The sequence below is a fragment of the Salminus brasiliensis genome, chromosome 21 (genome assembly GCF_030463535.1).
Source record: "Salminus brasiliensis chromosome 21, fSalBra1.hap2, whole genome shotgun sequence".
Classification (NCBI taxonomy): domain Eukaryota; kingdom Metazoa; phylum Chordata; class Actinopteri; order Characiformes; family Bryconidae; genus Salminus; species Salminus brasiliensis.
In genome coordinates this window covers 5,959,572-5,977,342 of record NC_132898.1, presented here as the reverse complement: position 1 = coordinate 5,977,342, position 17,771 = coordinate 5,959,572, and the positions used below count along the sequence as shown (strand labels likewise).

Here is a 17,771-nt window from a genome sequence, read left to right as displayed (position 1 = left end):
TTCATGTGAATCACATGATCTACTGAAACTTTCCACTTCAGAAGAATTCAGATGTTTCTTCTAAGAAGGAGAGTGATGACACTGTCTGAGATAATATCAGACCTTTATAATGAAGCATGGATGAGTGTGAAGCTCTGTTTTATTTTTCTGTTTTTCTAAAACATCAATCTGAAACTATTTCCACTGAAATCTCTGTTCATTAGTGAACAGCTGCAGTTCATACTGAACAGCTCAGCATTTCCTATAGAAATGATTCAGCTCTTGTTGTCCTACAACAACATTCCTTTAGATCTTCTCATATTGAGAAGCTTTTCTATAGTTTGAAGTCTTCTCTAAGTTTGTGTGTTTGTCTTTTGTAAAGACAGATTTGTTAAACCATGGTCTGTATGTTGCAGAATTCTAATGTTGTGATATATTATCACAAATCATATCTATGGAAATCAAATGATGAATTTCATCAGCTTTATTCTTCTGAATATTTCAGAATCTGTCTTTTGTAAAGACTTCTTTACTTTGTTAAACCATGTTCTCTAACTTGAAGAATTTGTGTGGAAATCATGATCTCTGCATGTTGCAGAATTTGAATACTGTCATATATTATAACAGATTATAGAAATCTATAAAAATAAACTCCTAATTTGATCACATTCCTCTCGTTGTGAACTTGCTTTCCTCCATGTTAAAGACCAGGACATCATGATCTGATTGAACTCAGCTTCTGAAAATATAGAGGTAGAACTTGTTGAGTAGGTACTTGGCTATGGGACGTTCAAAGAAAAGAAAAGGTCTATTCTAGTCATTATTTAAATTGAAATCTCAGGCAGAAAAAAGTAATGCAAGATCATGAGACTTACTGAATCGTTTCGTAGATACAGGGCAGTTCATCCAATTAAATCTCAGGATTCAGTAAATGAGGATTTTCCAGCTTTAAAGGACAGAGATGTAGTTTTTCTAAATTCTCTGACAGTGAAGTGGGTTTTAAACACAGCAACATGTAGTGAAGAGTGAATATATGCAGTGCAGGGGTGCTCAATCCTGGACTCGGAGATCTACTGTCCTGCAAAGTTTATTTCCCATCTTTATCTAACACACCTTCAGGGGCATCTAAATATTAGAGCCAGGTATTTTGGATCTGATTTCTTGAGAATAATAGATCTCCACGACCAGGAATGAACCCCCCTGCTGTAAACATCTTACCAAATCCCTTCAGCCATCTACATTTTAAATGGAGTGAATGTGCAGTAATGAGCTACAGTACATTTAAATAGAAAACACAGTAGAGATTTGTTAGTCAAGTTAAAATGAGCATTTAAATGGACACACTTTTAATATTCAGGCTTCCATGGATGATTGATGTGTTGGAAATCTATGATCAGAAGAAACTAATTACCTCCACAGGTTAGTTATGTATGAAGAAGAGTTCCAAAGAGTTTAGTTCAGCTAATGCACACTTACACTATTCCACATTTCATATTTACAGTACTGGCTTTAACCTTCAGAAACAAACATGTACAAATAATCTTAGATTGTCGCATCACTTTAAATATGAAACTGTGCTCCAACCATAAAGCCAATCCATTTACTGACGTATGCAAACAGTGGAGAACATCCTGGTAGAAATTCAGTTCTAACCTTCCTATAATGAATATTTACCTCCATTTAAGAGGGAAACTACTGTGAGTAGTGACATCACATCTCAGCCAGTGAGCGTCTTTCCCTCCAGATGGTGAGTGACGTCACACTCTGTCTCCAACACAATACACCGTCTTCAACCATCACTAATGATCCATTCAGCTCTCTGCAGCTTTTGTCCTGCACTGACCTCAACACAGAGGACTCAGTGTGGGAAAGTACGACACGGCCTCTACTCACACTGACCAGCATCTACAAACACATCTGCTCGCTCTGGAGCTCCAGAACTGACAGAATACTGATTCACCATTTATTATTATATAAAGTTACCAAACAATCTTCACAACAAATCCCTCCAATAAACCTTTTTATAACAAACCCAAGAGTTTAAAAGCATTTCACTGTGGATAAAAAGTGTTAAATTAATAATGAACACTAATATTCCATTAATGATGTAAACTGTGTAACGAGAGGATCAGTGATTAAAAATCAGAATGATAAGAACTGCAGCTGTTTGATTTATAAATGATACTAATGACGATTCTGATGATATGAGGATCTACAGTATAGATAAAATATCTACATACAGAGCTATAAACCTATACAGTGAAAGAGGAGGGTTTGTGGTGAAACACACTTCTGCTGTCCCTGAATTCAAACCTCTTATAAGTCAGGGAACTCACATACTGCAACCATAACAGAAGCTCTGACTGGTTTGAGGAGAGCTGGAGATGCTTAGTGACTCAGTAAATTCCATAAAAGGTCAGAGTTTCCTCAACCCTAAAGAACTGACAACCATACCTCTCATTGGCTTTATCATGAGCAGCTCTTCTAAAGACACATTAGCATCTGAATGGACACACTTCCATTGTTCTCTGTGTTCTTCCAATGGGCAGAGTGTGGGAAAGCTCTGGATGGAAAGCCTCACAGTCTACAGTCATTAACATCCCAAACATTAGGATTTGTGATCGGTGCACAGGAGAATAGGCACACTTATGGTAAAGGAACTTTACTCAGCAGGTTTCTCTGGAAGATCTTCCACATTTGGACCAAAACTCCATACATAGAAAATGTCTGGATCATGATAAAACTTCATCAGCACAGTTAGACCAACCAATGCCTCCATGGTTCATTAGAATATAGTGATAGGCTCCAGTTGAAGTTACCAGAATCAGCTCCACACGTGTGTACATGGACGTGTGCTATCAGTGACATCACCTACACCCCTCCACCTGCTCCCCTGTGGCATGGACATTATCCCCAGCCAGAAGACCACTGAGCATATGGCAGCTGGACTGCTGAAGCTCTACCATTGGCTACAAAGTGTGAGAACCTCCAGCGAGCCCAAGACCCACACATTCATATGGAGATTTGGGAGTATAAATAGAGGAGACTCAGCCAGTGCAGATCAGACTCACTCTACACACAGAGATCTACAGCACTGAGATCTACAGACATGGCTCCTGCAATCACTTCAGCACCGACCATCTCAAAGGAGCTCCTACCTCTGAACAACAAGGTAAATTGAAAATCTCATGAAATACAGAAAAATGACCATTCTTGATCTTCTTCATTAATGATCATGACTAGTTTGGGTCCAGTTCACTAACCATGTTCTCCTTCTGTATCTGCAGTTGAGAAAGCCAGTGGTGGAGAAGATGTGCAGAGATCGCATCAACAGCAGCATTGAGCAGCTCAAGACTCTCTTGGCTTCAGAGTTCCTCAACCAGCAGCCCTACTCCAAGCTAGAGAAAGCAGATATCCTGGAGATGACTGTGAGCGTCCTGAGACGACAGCAGTCTGCAGTCTCCTCCAGCTCTGCAGCTGTCAATCAAGGCTTCTCCAGATGTGTCCATGAGATTGTGAACTTCTTGTCCAAAGATGAGGTGAAGACACACTCTCAGAGAAAACTGCTGAACCACTTCCAGAACCTGCAGCCCTCAACAGACAAGAAATGGAGGAAAAGTGTTCTCCCTCAAGACCAGCAGACCGTCAGCCAAGAGAAGAGCGCCCTCTGGAGGCCCTGGTAGATGCCTTCAGAAGGAGATTAACTACAGCAGCTAAACATAAGAGACTACAAGTGTCTATATTAGACCTCTGTAGTGAAGCTGTGTATTTTTCCTTTGCTACAAAAGACTGTTTAAAGCTTATTTCTCTTTTGGGGAAAATGTGAAACTTTAAAAGCTCCAGTGAGTTTGAATCTTCTCTGAGGATTTCATGTGAATCACATGATCTACTAAAACTTTCCACTTCAGAAGAATTCAGATGTTTCTTCTAAGAAGGAGAGTGATGACACTGTCTGAGATAATATCAGACCTTTATAATGAAGCATGGATGAGTGTGAAGCTCTGTCACACTTCTTTCACACTGAAGCTGTTTCATTTTTCTGTTTTTTTAAAACGTCAATCTGAAACTATTTCCACTGAAACCTCTGTTCATTAGTGAACAGCTGCAGTTCATACTGAACAGCTCAGCATTTCCTATAGAAATGATTCAGCTCTTGTTGTCCTACAACAACATTCCTTTATATCTTCTCATATTGAGAAGCTTTTCTATAGTTTGAAGTCTTCTCTAAGTTTGTGTGTTTGTCTTTTGTAAAGACAGATTTGTTAAACCATGGTCTGTATGTTGCAGAATTCTAATGTTGTGATATATTATCACAAATCTTATCTATGGAAATCAAATGATGAATTTCATCAGCTTTATTCTTCTGAATATTTCAGAATCTGTCTTTTGTAAAGACCTCTTTACTTTGTTAAACCATGTTCTCTATCTTAAAGAATTTGTGTGGATTTGTCTTTTGTAAAGACGACTTTGTGAAATCACGATCTCTGCATGTTGCAGAATTTGAATACTGTCATATATTATAACAGATTATAGAAATCTATGAAAATAAAACACTAATTTTACCACATTCCTCTTGTTGAAACTTTACTTACTTACTTTGTAACATTGCTTCTGACTATATACAGATAGCGCCACTGTGGTTACAACACTTTACATGAACTCATCATAGACATTTATGTCATGGTAATATTACATTTTTGCTGATTTTATTTTTAATAACGAAAAAGAACAAAAATTTGGTGCAGATGTCTTTATTTGAGAGGGTTCAGAAATCAACAAAAAGTTAAACTTATACATATAGGGTCAGAAACACACACAGAGCTCCTAATATTTAGTGAAATGTCTATAATTAATTTGCTCCATGATCAGACACTTTTGGCAGAAATCCATAAGCTTCTGTCAGAATTCTGATTGGATATTTGAGCACTCCTCATGTCAGAATTGAGTGATTTCACTAAACTTTGTGGGTTTTGTGTAGCCCTATCTTTTAAGCACTTGTGTCCACGTTTTAACCATCTAACTGATGGTTTGAGGTTCTACTCTGAACAATAAAGTTCCCACAAGGGGTTCTTTTTTAATAGTGTTGTGATGTTCATGTCCGTGAAGAGTACACGTCCACTTCTGACCACGACTGTAGATATGGAACATTCAGGGGAAAGTACCAGGAGACTCAAATAACCAAACATGTACAGCACATTTAATTCCATTAAATCCAGTAAAATAAATAAATGAAATAAATTCTATATTATACTGATGTACATTTAAGAGGGAAAATACACTGAGCAGTGACATCACATCTTAGCCAGCGAGGGTCTTTTCCTTCCAGATGGTGAGTGATGTCATGCTCGGTCAACAACACAACATACCGTCTTTAACCATCATTGATGATCTATTCAGCTCTCTGTAGCTTTTGTCCTGGACAGAGGACTCAGTGTGGGAATTTCAGAGGGGCTCTGCTTGCACTGACCAGCATCTACAAACACATCTGCTCGCTTTGGAGCTCCAGAACTAACAGAATACTGATAGACTGTAAATGAGCAAACACTCCATCACAAACAATATCTTAAAGGTAAAAAGGTAAAGGTAAAGGTGAAGGTAAAAAGGTAAAGGTAAAGGTAACCCATCTGTGGTAGTGAATACACACACACACTAGTGAACTAGGGGCAGTGACGAGGGGCATCTTCAATCAACCGTAGTTTTATATATAAAAATTGTGATGATCTTGATGATTCTTCTTCATTTTCTTCTTCTAATAATTATTTTTTTAAGTATTTAAATTAATAAAAATGATAAAAAATATATAAAAATTCCAGACACTCCACTCCAAAACACCATTCTAAGATTTAGGAGCTATGTAAAAAACAGAAATACAATTTAGAGAGATATGCAAATTTATACACTCTTCTATAAAAGTTTACTAAAGCCAGTGGTTCTGTAGAAAATAATGGAAATTTAAAAAACTATTGAAATGATTAAATTGTTCTTCAGAAACAATAAAACCTTATTATAGAAGGTTGTTTTTGAACATTTTGAAAATGTTCCTATGAAGCACAAAACAGTGGTTTTGGGAGAGCTGGGATTGTTTAGTGACTCAGTAAATCCCATAGAAGGGCAGAATGTCCTCAACCCTAAATAAATGACGCCCACAACTCTTGCTGACTTTTTATTTAGCACTGCTCTTCTAAAGATAAATTAGCATCTGAATGGACACACTTGCATTGTTCTCTCTGTGTTCTTTCAATGGGCAGAGTGTGGGAAAGCTCTGGAGAGAAGAATCACAGTCTAAAGTCATTAATATCCCAAACCTTACCAAGACGTTTTGAACCAAAATTACAAAAAATCATCTGCAAGACTAAAGTAGCAAAGATATACGAGTACATGTCTCTATATCTGATTCAAGTGTAGTGATGCTGCCACATTTAGGTGAGAAGATTTAGCTCCACATGGAGACATATGGACGTGTGCCATCAGTGACGCTGATCCCAGCATCAGGCAGCAGATCTGCTCTCTTTAAGGGGTCACCACTTTCACAGATCTGCACACTTTCCCTCTCAATCATCCCTATCTTTCCACCTGCTCCCCTGAGACATGGTCATTGTCCCCAGCTAAAAGATCACTGAAAATGCGGCACCTCCATGTCCCTCATGGTCTATTCCAGCTCTACTATTGGCTGCAAAGTGTGAGAACCTCCAGTAAACCCAAGACCCACACATTCATATGGAGATTTGGGAGTATAAATAGAGGAGACTCAGCCAGTGCAGATCAGACTCACTCTACACACAGAGATCTACAGCACTGACATCTACAGACATGGCTCCTGCAATCACTTCAGCACCGACCATCTCAAAGGAGCTCCTACCTCTGAACAACAAGGTAAATTGAAAATCTCATAAAATACAGAAAAATTACCAGTCTTGATTTTCTTCATTACTAATCATCACTAGTTTCGGTCCAGTTCACTAACCATGTTCTCCTTCTGTATCTGCAGTTGAGAAAGCCAGTGGTGGAGAAGATGCGCAGAGATCGCATCAACAGCAGCATTGAGCAGCTCAAGACTCTCCTGGCTTCAGAGTTCCTCAACCAGCAGCCCGACTCCAAGCTGGAGAAAGCAGATATCCTGGAGATGACTGTGAGCGTCCTGAGACGACAGCAGTCTGCAGTCTCCTCCAGCTCTGCAGCTGTCAATCAAGGCTTCTCCAGATGTGTCCATGAGATTGTGAACTTCTTGTCAAAAGATGAGGTGAAGACACACTCTCAGAGAAAACTGCTGAACCACTTCCAGAACCTGCAGCCCTCAACAGACAAGAAATGGAGGGAAAGTGTTCTCCCTCAAGACCAGCAGACCGTCAGCCAAGAGAAGAGCGCCCTCTGGAGGCCCTGGTAGATGCCTTCAGAAAGAGATGAACTACAGAAGCTAAAAAGAAAGTCTACAAGTGTCTATATTAGACCTCTGTAGTGAAGCTGTGTGTTTTTCCTTTGCTACAAAAGACTGTTTAAAGCTTATTTCTCTTTTGGGGAAAATGTGAAACTTTAAAAGCTCCAGTGAGTTTGAATCTTCTCTGAGGATTTCATGTGAATCACATGATCTACTGAAACTTTCCACTTCAGAAGAATTCAGATGTTTCTTCTAAGAAGGAGAGTGATGACACTGTCTGAGATAATATCAGACCTTTATAATGAAGCATGGATGAGTGTGAAGCTCTGTTTTATTTTTCTGTTTTTCTAAAACATCAATCTGAAACTATTTCCACTGAAACCTCTGTTCATTAGTGAACAGCTGCAGTTCATACTGAACAGCTCAGCATTTCCTATAGAAATGATTCAGCTCTTGTTGTCTATAGTTTGAAGTCTTCTCTAAGTTTGTGTGTTTGTCTTTTGTAAAGACAGATTTGTTAAACCATGGTCTGTATGTTGCAGAATTCTAATGTTGTGATATATTATCACAAATCATATCTATGGAAATCAAATGATGAATTTCATCAGCTTTATTCTTCTGAATATTTCAGAATCTGTCTTTTGTAAAGACGTCTTTACTTTGTTAAACCATGTTCTCTATCTTGAAGAATTTGTGTGGAAATCATGATCTCTGCATGTTGCAGAATGTGAATACTGTCATATATTATAACACATTATAGAAATCTATAAAAATAAACTGCTAATTTGATCACATTCCTCTCGTTGTGAACTTGCTTTCCTCCATGTTAAAGACCAGGACATCATGATCTGATTGAACTCTTCTGAAAATATAGAGTAGGTACTTGGCTATGGGACGTTCAAAGAAAAGAAAAGGTCTATTCTAGTCATTATTTAAAGTGAAATCTCAGGTAGAAAAAAGTAATCCAAGATCATGAGACTTACTGAATCGTTTCGTAGATACAGGGCAGTTCATCCAATTAAATCTCAGGATTCAGTAAATGAGGATTTTCCAGCTTTAAAGGACAGAGATGTAGTTTTTCTAAATTCTCTGACAGTGAAGTGGGTTTTAAACACAGCAGTATGTAGTAAAGAGTGAATTTATGCAGTGCAGGGGTGCTCAATCCTGGTCCTGGAGATCTACTGTCCTGCAAAGTTTATTTCCCATCTTTATCTAACACACCTTCAGGGGCATCTAAATATTAGAGCCAGGTGTTTTGGATCTAAACTCTTGAGAATAATAGATCTCCACGACCAGGAATGAACCCCCCTGCTGTAAACATCTTACCAAATCTCTTCAGCCATCTACATTTTAAATGGAGTGAATGTGCAGTAATGAGCTACAGTACATTTAAATACAAAACACAGTAGAGATTTATTAGTAGAGTAAAAATTAGCATTTTAATGGACACACTTTTAGTATTCAGGCTTCCATGGATGATTGATGTGTTGGAAATCTATGATCAGAAGAAACTAATTACCTCCACAGGTTAGTTATGTATGAAGAAGAGTTCCAAAGAGGTTAGTTCAGCTAATGCACACTTACACTATTCCACATTTCATATTTACAGTACTGGCTTTAACCTTCAGAAACAAACATGTACAAATAATCTTAGATTGTCGCATCACTTTAAATATGAAACTGTGCTCCAACCATAAAGCCAATCCATTTACTGACGTGTGCAAACAGTGGAGAACATCCTGGTAGAAATTCAGTTCTAACCTTCCTATAATGAATATTTACCTCCATTTAAGAGGGAAACTACTGTGAGAAGTGACATCACATCTCAGCCAGTGAGCGTCTTTCCCTCCAGGTGGTGAGTGACGTCACACTCTGTCTCCAACACAACACACCGTCTTCAACCATCACTAATGATCCATTCAGCTCTCTGCAGCTTTTGTCCTGCACTGATCTCAGCACAGAGGACTCAGTGTGGGAAAGTCCGACACGGCCTCTACTCACACTGACCAGCATCTACAAACACATCTGCTCGCTCTGGAGCTCCAGAACTGACAGAATACTGATTCACCATTTATTATTATATAAAGTTACCAAACAATCTTCACAACAAACTCCTCCAATAAACCTTTTTATAAGAAACCAAAGAGTTTAAAAGCATTTCACTGTGGATAAAAAGTGTTAAATTAATAATGAACACTAATATTCCAGTAATGATGTAAACTGTGTAACGAGAGGATCAGTGATTAAAAATCAGAATGATAAGAACTGCAGCTGTTTGATTTATAAATGATACTAATGATGATTCTGATGATATGAGGATCTACAGTATAGATAAAATATCTACATACAGAGCTATAAACCTATACAGTGAAAGAGGAGGGTTTGTGGTGAAACACACTTCTGCTGTCCCTGAATTCAAACCTCTTATAAGTCAGGGAACTCACATACTGCAACCATAACAGAAGCTCTGACTGGTTTGAGGAGAGCTGGAGATGCTTAGTGACTTAGTAAATTCCATAAAAGGTCAGAGTTTCTTCAACCCTAAAGAACTGACAACCATACCTCTCATTGGCTTTATCATGAGCAGCTCTTCTAAAGACACATTAGCATCTGAATGGACACACTTCCATTGTTCTCTGTGTTCTTCCAATAGGCAGAGTGTGGGAAAGCTCTGGAGGGAAGACTCACAGTCTACAGTCATTAATATCCTAAACATTAGGATTTGTGAGCGGTGCACAAGAGAATAGGCACACTTATAGTAGAGGAACTTTATTCAGCAGGTTTCACTGGAAGATCTTCCACATTTGGACCAAAACTCCATACATAGAAAATGTCTGGATCATGATAAAACTTCATCAGCAAAGTGAGACCAACCAATGTCTCCATGGTTCATTAGAATATAGTGATAGGCTCCAGTTGAAGTTACCAGAATCAGCTCCACATGTGTGTACATGGACGTGTGCTATCAGTGACATCACCTCCATCCCTCCACCTGCTCTCTTGTAGTATGGACATTATCCCCAGCCAGAAGACCACTGAGCATATGGCAGCTGGACTGTTGAAGCTCTACCATTGGCTGCAAAGTGTGAGAACCTCCAGCAAGCCCAAGACCCACACATTCATATGGAGATTTGGGAGTATAAATAGAGGAGACTCAGCCAGTGCAGATCAGACTCACTCTACACACAGAGATCTACAGCACTGAGATCTACAGACATGGCTCCTGCAATCACTTCAGCACCGACCATCTCAAAGGAGCTCCTACCTCTGAACAACAAAGTAAATTGAGAACCTCATAAAATACAGAAAAATTACCATTCTTGATCTACCTCCATTACTGATCATCACTAGTTTGGGTCCAGTTCACTAACCATGTTCTCCTTCTGTATCTGCAGTTGAGAAAGCCAGTGGTGGAGAAAATGCGCAGAGATCGCATCAACAGCAGCATTGAGCAGCTCAAGACTCTCCTGGCTTCAGAGTTCCTCAACCAGTAGCCCGACTCCAAGCTGGAGAAAGCAGATATCCTGGAGATGAGACGACCTGAGACGACAGCAGTCTGCAGTCTCCTCCAGCTCAGCAGCTATCAATCAAGGCTTCTCCAGATGTGTCCATGAGATTGTGAACTTCTTGTCAAAAGATGAGGTGAAGACACACTCTCAGAGAAAACTGCTGAACCACTTCCAGAACCTGCAGCCCTCAACAGACAAGAAATGGAGGGAAAGTGTTCTCCCTTAAGACCAGCAGACCATCAGCCAAGAGAAGAGCGCCCTCTGGAGGCCCTGGTAGATGCCTTCAAAAGGAGATTAACTACAGAAGCTGAACATAAGATACTACAAGTGTCTATATTAGACCTCTGTAGTGAAGCTGTGTGTTTTTCCTTTGCTACAAAAGACTGTTGCTTATTTCTCTTTTGGGGAAAATGTGAAACTTTAAAAGCTCCAGTGAGTTTGAATCTTCTCTGAGGATTTCATGTGAATCACATGATCTACTGAAACTTTCCACTTCAGAAGAATTCAGATGTTTCTTCTAAGAAGGAGAGTGATGACACTGTCTGAGATAATATCAGACCTTTATAATGAAGCATGGATGAGTGTGAAGCTCTGTTTTATTTTTCTGTTTTTCTAAAACATCAATCTGAAACTATTTCCATTGAAATCTCTGTTCATTAGTGAACAGCTGCAGTTCATACTGAACAGCTCAGCATTTCCTACAGAAATGATTCAGCTCTTGTTGTCCTACAACAACATTCCTTTAGATCTTCTCATATTGAGAAGCTTTTCTATAGTTTGAAGTCTTCTCTAAGTTTGTGTGTTTGTCTTTTGTAAAGACAGATTTGTTAAACCATGGTCTGTATGTTGCAGAATTCTAATGTTGTGATATATTATCACAAATCATATCTATGGAAATCAAATGATGAATTTCATCAGCTTTATTCTTCTGAATATTTCAGAATCTGTCTTTTGTAAAGACCTCTTTACTTTGTTAAACCATGTTCTCTATCTTGAAGAATTTGTGTGGATTTGTCTTTTGTAAAGACAACTTTGTGGAAATCATGATCTCTGCATGTTGCAGAATTTGAATACTGTCATATATTATAACAGATAGAAATAGAAATAGAGATAGAAATCTATGAAAATAAACCACTCATTTTACCACATTCCTCTTGTTGAGACTTTACTTACTTTGTAACATTGCTTCTGACTATATACAGATAGCACCACTGTGGTTACAACATTTTACATAAACTCATCATAGACATATATGTCATGGTAATATTACGTTTTTGCTGATTTTATTTTTAACAACGGAAAAGAACAATAATTTGGTGCAGATGTCTTTATTTGAGAGGGTTCAAAAATCAACACAAAGTTAAACCTGTACATATAGGTTAGAAACACACACAGAGCTCCTAATATTTAGTGAAATGTCTATAATTAAGTTGCTCCATGATCAGACACTTTTGGCAGAAATCCATAAGCTTCTGTCAGAATTCTGATTGGATATTTGAGCACTCCTCATGTCAGAATTAGTTGAGGTCTCTAAACTTTGTGGGTTTTGTGTAGCCCTATCTTTTAAGCACTTGTGTCCACGTTTTAACCATCTAACTAATGGTTTCAGGTTCTACTCTGAACAATAAAGTTCCCACAAGGGGTTCTTTTTTAATAGTGTCGTGATGTTCATGTCCATGAAGAGTGCACGTCCACTTCTGACCACGACTGTAGATATGGAACATTCAGGGGAAAGTACCAGGAGAATCAAATAACCAAACATGTACAGCACATTTAATTCCATTAAATCCAGTAAAATAAATAAATGAAATAAATTCTATATTATACTGATGTACATTTAAGAGGGAAAATACACTGAGCAGTGACATCACATCTTAGCCAGCGAGGGTCTTTTCCTTCCAGATGGTGAGTGATGTCATGCTCGGTCAACAACACAACATACCGTCTTTAACCATCATTGATGATCTATTCAGCTCTCTGTAGCTTTTGTCCTGGACAGAGGACTCAGTGTGGGAATTTCAGAGGGGCTCTGCTTGCACTGACCAGCATCTACAAACACATCTGCTCGCTTTGGAGCTCCAGAACTAACAGAATACTGATAGACTGTAAATGAGCAAACACTCCATCACAAACAATATCTTAAAGGTAAAAAGGTAAAGGTAAAGGTGAAGGTAAAAAGGTAAAGGTAAAGGTAACCCATCTGTGGTAGTGAATACACACACACACTAGTGAACTAGGGGCAGTGACGAGGGGCATCTTCAATCAACCGTAGTTTTATATATAAAAATTGTGATGATCTTGATGATTCTTCTTCATTTTCTTCTTCTAATAATTATTTTTTTAAGTATTTAAATTAATAAAAATGATAAAAAATATATAAAAATTCCAGACACTCCACTCCAAAACACCATTCTAAGATTTAGGAGCTATGTAAAAAACAGAAATACAATTTAGAGAGATATGCAAATTTATACACTCTTCTATAAAAGTTTACTAAAGCCAGTGGTTCTGTAGAAAATAATGGAAATTTAAAAAACTATTGAAATGATTAAATTGTTCTTCAGAAACAATAAAACCTTATTATAGAAGGTTGTTTTTGAACATTTTGAAAATGTTCCTATGAAGCACAAAACAGTGGTTTTGGGAGAGCTGGGATTGTTTAGTGACTCAGTAAATCCCATAGAAGGGCAGAATGTCCTCAACCCTAAATAAATGACGCCCACAACTCTTGCTGACTTTTTATTTAGCACTGCTCTTCTAAAGATAAATTAGCATCTGAATGGACACACTTGCATTGTTCTCTCTGTGTTCTTTCAATGGGCAGAGTGTGGGAAAGCTCTGGAGAGAAGAATCACAGTCTAAAGTCATTAATATCCCAAACCTTACCAAGACGTTTTGAACCAAAATTACAAAAAATCATCTGCAAGACTAAAGTAGCAAAGATATACGAGTACATGTCTCTATATCTGATTCAAGTGTAGTGATGCTGCCACATTTAGGTGAGAAGATTTAGCTCCACATGGAGACATATGGACGTGTGCCATCAGTGACGCTGATCCCAGCATCAGGCAGCAGATCTGCTCTCTTTAAGGGGTCACCACTTTCACAGATCTGCACACTTTCCCTCTCAATCATCCCTATCTTTCCACCTGCTCCCCTGAGACATGGTCATTGTCCCCAGCTAAAAGATCACTGAAAATGCGGCACCTCCATGTCCCTCATGGTCTATTCCAGCTCTAACATTGGCTGCAAAGTGTGAGAACCTCCAGTAAACCCAAGACCCACACATTCATATGGAGATTTGGGAGTATAAATAGAGGAGACTCAGCCAGTGCAGATCAGACTCACTCTACACACAGAGATCTACAGCACTGACATCTACAGACATGGCTCCTGCAATCACTTCAGCACCGACCATCTCAAAGGAGCTCCTACCTCTGAACAACAAGGTAAATTGAAAATCTCATAAAATACAGAAAAATGACCAGTCTTGATTTTCTTCATTACTAATCATCACTAGTTTAGGTCCAGTTCACTAACCATGTTCTCCTTCTGTATCTGCAGTTGAGAAAGCCAGTGGTGGAGAAGATGCGCAGAGATCGCATCAACAGCAGCATTGAGCAGCTCAAGACTCTCCTGGCTCCAGAGTTCCTCAACCAGCAGCCAGACTCCAAGCTGGAGAAAGCAGATATCCTGGAGATGACTGTGAGCGTCCTGAGACGACAGCAGTCTGCAGTCTCCTCCAGCTCAGCAGCTGTCAATCAAGGCTTCTCCAGATGTGTCCATGAGATTGTGAACTTCTTGTCCAAAGATGAGGTGAAGACACACTCTCAGAGAAAACTGCTGAACCACTTCCAGAACCTGCAGCCCTCAACAGACAAGAAATGGAGGGAAAGTGTTCTCCCTCAAGACCAGCAGACCATCAGCCAAGAGAAGAGCGCCCTCTGGAGGCCCTGGTAGATGCCTTCAGAAGGAGATTAACAACAGCAGCTAAACATAAGAGACTACAAGTGTCTATATTAGACCTCTGTAGTAAGCTGTGTATTTTTCCTTTGCTAGAAAAGACTGTTTAAAGCTTATTTCTCTTTTGGGGAAAATGTGAAACTTTAAAAGCTCCAGTGAGTTTGAATCTTCTCTGAGGATTTCATGTGAATCACATGATCTACTGAAACTTTCCACTTCAGAAGAATTCAGATGTTTCTTCTAAGAAGGAGAGTGATGACACTGTCTGAGATAATATCAGACCTTTATAATGAAGCATGGATGAGTGTGAAGCTATGTCACACTTCTTTCACACTGAAGCTCTGTTTTATTTTTCTGTTTTTCTAAAACATCAATCTGAAACTATTTCCACTGAAATCTCTGTTCATTAGTGAACAGCTGCAGTTCATACTGAACAGCTCAGCATTTCCTATAGAAATGATTCAGCTCTTGTTGTCCTACAACAACATTCCTTTAGATCTTCTCATATTGAGAAGCTTTTCTATAGTTTGAAGTCTTCTCTAAGTTTGTGTGTTTGTCTTTTGTAAAGACAGATTTGTTGAACCATGGTCTGTATGTTGCAGAATTCTAATATTGTGATATATTATCACAAATCATATCTATGGAAATCAAATAATGAATTTCATCAGCTTTATTCTTCTGAATATTTCAGAATCTGTCTTTTGTAAAGACCTCTTTACTTTGTTAAACCATGTTCTGTATCTTGAAGAATTTGTGTGGATTTGTCTTTTGTAAAGCTGACTTTGTGAAATTATGATCTCTGCATGTTGCAGAATTTGAATACTGTCAAATATTATAACACATTATAGAAATCTATGAAAATAAACTTCCAATTTTACCACATTCCTCTTGTTGTAAACTTGCTTTCCTTAAAGTTAAAGACCAGGACACAATGATCTGGTTGAACTCCACTCTACACATCATTGTAGTTGGAAGGGATCTGGAGCAGATATACATGAACCTATGTGCACCATGGCTAATGCAATTTGTGAAGCAGTGGAAAAACTTTCTTCTCTAGAATGATGGATGATGCTTCTTCAGGTACTTCTAGGATGAGCTGGGAGTTGGGGTTTTAGGTAAGCCGGTGATCATCCAACATTCTGACCTCACCAAGTGCTTGTTTCACTGAATGCAATTAAATCTTCACAGCAATGCAAAATCTAGTAGAAAGCCTTCTTTATTAGACAGTTAAAGACAAAATTAGAGAATCTGATTAAGAAGTGCAACTTTAGTGCGTGAACATGAAAACATGGAGTGAATTTAATACAGTGGCATCCAGTAGGTGGCGGTAATGCACATCATGCAATTAGCTGTTAACTGTTAAGGTGTAAGGCTCTCATAGCGTCCTGTTGCCTTATCTATGCTGATTAGCTGTGGATAATAGTGACTAACAGCTGGGCTCATTGTATTGTGTTCTTGTGAGGCCGTTATTGCAAGCTAAGCTCAACAACCATTTTCCCAGGAACACAAGTCTGTTCTTCATGTTCTTGGTACAGAGACACACCCCTTAAGTCTCTTCTCTTAGCAGCCATCTTTGTAACGCCACTGGTCAGTTATTTCCAGTCATTTGAGAACAGGCTTCTATTTTTATAAAAGGGGAGCAACCAAAATACTCAACACTAAAGATCAAGTTACTGTTTCAAACAGTTAAACACAGTTACTGCTAACATCAGATCAGATCAGAAGAGTGAGTCTACATGTACACTCTCAAATGGAGTCTATAACAGGGGCGTCATTAGACCCAATGTCCTCTAGTAAAATGTTGTTAGATAATCGTGACTAACAGCTGGGCTCATTGGGGCAGTGGCGGCTCATTGATGACAGGGTTGTGGGTTTGATACCCGGGCTCAGCAAGCTGCCATTGTTGTTCACCTTCATTGCTTCAGTGTATGTGTGTGTTCACTGCATGGATGGGGTTGGACTCAAGCCACACAGGTGCAGTTCATTTCTGGACTAGTTAGAACTGCTCTTAAGCTCCTGTCTTTGGAGCGCTCTGTGTGGAGTCTCCTATGACACTACCTGAGCTTGCCCTTGTGATGCTGTGTAATTTACTTGTTTTTTTTGACACACTGCTTGTTTTTGCTCCTGGAGTATGGATTTGCCTTTGATGTACTCACCTGCCCGTGTTTTGACCCCTGCATGTCCTGACCATGAGTTTTGCCTTGGCCCTAATAAAGTCCTTATGCACATGCAGACTGCCTCAAAAAGTCCATCACACCATCTTTGTAACGCTACAGGGCAGTTATTTTTTAAGTCATTTGAGAACAGGCTTCTATTTTTATGAATGGGGAGCAACCAAAATGAAGACCGAATGATGTTTTTTTTTAATACTGTGAAATATTTATTATAAAAATCAGTAATTGGATAAATAGTCTGCTCATTTATAATGTCTTTGACTTCACACTTTACATTTGGCTTAAACAGGCACAACAAACTTGATTTTCTGGCTTGTTCTGGAAAATCAGATTCCTATATACTATGAAATAATAGAAAAGAATGACATGCATCCAGGGCCGATGGAAATAATGATGATGATGATGATGATGATGATGATGATGATGATGATGATGTTGATGTTGATGGTGGTGATGATTACTATTTATTTTTTTCTGTGAACACCTGATTCTTCTCTCCAAAGCTTAACCACAGCTCTCTCACGCAATCCTCCAACCTTTCATTAGTCAAAAGCTAGTACTCACATAAAGCAATGCCCATTAGCTCTTTGGATTTCTTATTCAAATGTTTTACTAGTAGTTTATTTGTCAAATATAGTGATTTGATATGAACTGCAATGATTTGAGACACTGCACTGAATGAAACACATCTGGAGAGCGATGTGATTAGCCCACAATGTTTATTACATATTACAGCCATAAAGAATACAGAATAGGGTTAATACTCTGCAA

At 38.7% G+C, this 17,771-nt stretch overlaps 1 protein-coding gene and 3 pseudogenes across 1 annotated transcript; all 4 read left to right on the top strand.

Moving 5' to 3' along the window:
* Positions 1 to 3,088: 3,088 nt before the first annotated feature.
* Positions 3,089 to 3,662, top strand: LOC140543071 (transcription factor HES-5-like). The gene is made up of 2 exons (XM_072666086.1): positions 3,089 to 3,151; positions 3,267 to 3,662. Exons 1-2 carry the CDS (start codon positions 3,089 to 3,091, stop codon positions 3,660 to 3,662), a joined length of 459 nt encoding a protein of 152 aa, XP_072522187.1.
* Positions 3,663 to 6,601: 2,939 nt separating this feature from the next.
* On the top strand, positions 6,602 to 7,363 carry LOC140543060 (transcription factor HES-5-like; annotated as a pseudogene).
* A 3,207-nt stretch (positions 7,364 to 10,570) lies between these two features.
* LOC140543066 (transcription factor HES-5-like) lies at positions 10,571 to 11,140 on the top strand (annotated as a pseudogene).
* Positions 11,141 to 14,061: 2,921 nt separating this feature from the next.
* LOC140543052 (transcription factor HES-5-like) lies at positions 14,062 to 14,823 on the top strand (annotated as a pseudogene).
* The last annotated feature ends 2,948 nt before the right edge of the window (positions 14,824 to 17,771 follow it).